This window comes from Cyprinodon variegatus, unplaced genomic scaffold (assembly GCF_000732505.1).
Source record: "Cyprinodon variegatus isolate N-32 unplaced genomic scaffold, C_variegatus-1.0 Scaffold2005, whole genome shotgun sequence".
In the NCBI taxonomy this organism is placed as follows: Eukaryota; Metazoa; Chordata; class Actinopteri; order Cyprinodontiformes; family Cyprinodontidae; genus Cyprinodon; species Cyprinodon variegatus.
The window spans coordinates 5150-8538 of record NW_015152458.1 but is presented as its reverse complement, the minus strand read 5'-3'; the positions used below and the strand labels follow the sequence as shown (position 1 = coordinate 8538).

The following is a 3389-nucleotide window of genomic DNA, read 5'->3' as shown; positions in this document are numbered from 1 at the left end:
ATTGAGAATAGATCATTTTAAAGTCTCCACCATTCATCTTAATGTAGGAATTAAATCCTGTTATGGGGTGGGGGTGGGGGGTGGGTTCTAAGGTTAAAACATTTGCCTTTTATCTCCCAGTAGAAAGCATTATCCTACATTTAAATCCATTAAGTAGGTTTAGGTTTTACTCTTTTCAAACAAACTTCTTTTAAATGTGCCAAAACTTATTATTTCACTCTATCAGGAAAGGTTGCCACTTTGAGTCAAATCCTCAGGATTTTATTATCCATTTTTTGAAAATCTATAATTTTAGCTAATGAACTGATAGTTTTTTATTTAGAAAAATCGAATTCAGATCTAAATTAAACATAACTTCAGATTTTATTCTTTTGTATTATATTATTTATTGTTTTTCCTCCATAAGTTGCTATTTTGTTTACATTTTCATAAGTCAGAGCAACCATCACCTTTTCTCTGTCTATAGTCAGAACCTCAGACATTCATGGCACAGGGACAAAGCAACATACCACTAAATCCTGCAGAGATGAAGCTAATCTCTCCGAGTGGCTGCTGTGGAAATAGAGAACCCAGGATTCAGACAGACATACAGTATATCTCAAAAAAATATGCAGTGAATAGTGAAAGTAGTAGTAAAATGGCTCATTTCACAACTACTGTGTCAGACCATGTTTGGACCCTTATCTCTCTCTGGATTTGCCAAAGTTTTCATCTCCAGGTCCGTCCATAACATTATGTATGGAGTCAGAAAGGGGTCAAAATGTTTGTAAACGTATAAACTGTCAGGATTTTACAAAGTTCAGACCCAAATGCAGAAAACCGAACAGAGAGACCAGGGGAAAGGTGTAACGGGTTTTATTAAAGAGGTAAAACAGAGGGAGAAGTGTTGCTCTGAACACTGCTCAACCGGAACTGTAAAGTGAGGGAAAGACACAGCGGTTAGTTCAGGCTCAGTGGGGAATTTGACTCGTGAACTTGGAGAAGAGGATTTGGTTGCTGACTCACGTTTCCAGAGAAGTTGTTGAATCGTTGACTCCAGTCTGTGTGCCGTGGTTCCAGTGTTTGTCTGATTCAGTGGAAGGCGGAACAGGGTTTACCCAGAATGCGGTTGTTAGTAGGTGAACGGAGAAACTGACTGTCACTCAGATTTCCTGCGGTACTTGAACGGGTCGTAGTGGAGATTAATCCCTTTCTCAGTGCGAAGCTCAAACGATCTCTTGGTGAAAGTGGATCCAAACCTCCTGTTTGAATCCCAGCTGAGTTTGTAGCTCAGGTGATCCTTCCAGGGAGAGAAGGTCCGAAAAATCCAGTTTGCAGGATGACTTCCTGCCGACAGGCAAAGACAAAAACATAGTTAAACTCAGGTTGACAAAAACTCAGTTTGACTCAGCAAAACTCAGCTTGGCTAGAGTTGGTGTGTGAGGAGGCGGACCAGAACCAGGCGCCTCCTGGTGGATGAAGGGAGACAAACACAGAAACACAAACACAAAAACAGGAGTCCTGACATAAGTCTTAGTTAAAAACTGAAAGAATAAAAGTTGAAATAGAAAAATATAAGTTGGGATTGAATGTCTAATTTTTTATTTATAATCTGAGAAACTAAAAAAGCAAGAAAAATAAAAAGAAACTGGATCATCTTTTTATTCTGGTTCTCAGGCGGTATTGGATCATGGAAATAACACACCTGATCAGATGTGGCTGTCTAGGGCTCGCCTTTAGAGAAAAGATGTTCTGAAGATCCAGCAGGTTTGGGTTGTGGTCAGTCTGTCTTCGATCTTGATGGCTCCTGGTTGTCTCGTCCGCAGGTGTAAATGTAACCTGCACGCCTCTCAGTGCGTGATGCGGGATGCAACGCTGCAGTGTGACTGCGAGCACAACACAGGTGGACAGGACTGCCAGCGCTGTAAAGGAGGCTTCAGATCCCGCAGCTGGAAACCAGGATCATACCTGCCCCTGCCCAGAGGCACTGCTAACACCTGTATGACCCCCCCCCACACACACACACACACAGACCCTTAGATACACAAAGTCGACCAGAAATCCATGGATACCTTTGTGTCTTTTACAGGTGAGGCGCCTGTGAGCCGAGTCAGTAAGTAACATCCTGTTTCCTCACCTGTCTGCTTCACTGTCAGTGTTGCATTATTTGTCCACCTCCTGTTTTCAGCCATCCTGAGGACATCCATCTGTTCTTGTTGATGTTTAGTCAGAGCAGCTAAACTTGTTTGACTTTGGCTTAAAGCTTAATGAGGCTTCATCCAACCATCACATGTCTGACTTCAATGCAGAAGGAGAACAGAGCCCTGATGGCTGCCAGTAGATGGCGCCGTTTGCTCTGCTGAACACAGGACCTTAAAGAACCAGAAAAACTGCACACACTTTTCAAAAATCCCCTTCTTGCTTCTCTGATGACTTCACAACATCTCAGTGTTCATAAAAACTTTTTTTTTCACACATGAAGGTGGTGATTGCAGTGATTTAAGACCTCTGGAAGATGTAACAGTGACAGAAGTCAGATGATAGATGACACAGATCACCCAGTGATAGGTGGAGGTTTTAGAAAACAGGTAACAACAGCTGGAAGCTCAACCCTCTGGATAAACAACGAGTCTGGATTTATCCAGCAGAGTTCAGCTTCTGTTCCAAAAACATTAGAGGTCAGAACAGATCTCTGCAAAACAGACTGGAACTTTATCCACATCTTCTATGAAAGCGATCTACTGCAGCTGCTGCTGAGCCTCAACCGAACCCCAGTTCAAGTGAATAACACGGAGAGGAAACATTTTCACATGATTAAAATCCAAACCGTGAGCCACTTGGTTCCTCTGGGATCACAGGCAGCTGCACCTTGGTGCTTCCAGCTGGAATATAGATGTTTCAGGTGGAACATGGAGCTCCTTTCCAAAATCCAGCCATTGTGGAATGTTCATCCTGCTGGGGTTGCTTCAGAGTCGGGTTCCTAGCTGTCCCTTTAAGTCAGAACAGACCCATAATTAAAAAATAACAGGCAGCATAATTTCAGCCTCAAATGTTTTAACATTCTTTAAAAACCAGAACGAAGTGCAAACATGTCCTGATCTTGGCGCTGATGACTTGTGTTATTGTTAATTTCATTCACCCGCTTGGCTCCGCCCAGTTTCTCATCACCATTCATCTGTGTCACCTGCTCCAGCCTCTATTTAACCTGCCTGCTCCCAGTCATCAGTGCCAGATTATTCGAGCCCTTGGTGAGAGTCTCTGAGCCTGCCTGTTCCCGTTATGATCGGTTTGTCTGACCTATCTTTGGACTTCTGTTGAATTCTACCTTTTTAAAAACCTGGAACTGCTTCCTGACTCCGACCTGGATTTCCCATGGGGACCTCTTCGGATCTCTGATGTTCTGGCCTAGA

General features: G+C 43.1%; 1 protein-coding gene across 1 annotated transcript in view; it reads left to right on the top strand.

Annotated features, from left to right (window-relative positions):
• The window catches only part of LOC107105013 (netrin-G2-like), an 18613-nt gene extending 16397 nt beyond the window's left edge, over positions 1 to 2216 (top strand). Inside the window, exons 6-8 of the mRNA XM_015405130.1 lie at positions 1806 to 1978; positions 2069 to 2092; positions 2168 to 2216. Of these exons, the coding sequence (XP_015260616.1) occupies positions 1806 to 1978; positions 2069 to 2092; positions 2168 to 2199 (229 nt within the window). The 3' untranslated portion in view covers positions 2200 to 2216. The remainder of the gene's footprint in view (positions 1 to 1805; positions 1979 to 2068; positions 2093 to 2167) is intronic.
• The last annotated feature ends 1173 nt before the right edge of the window (positions 2217 to 3389 follow it).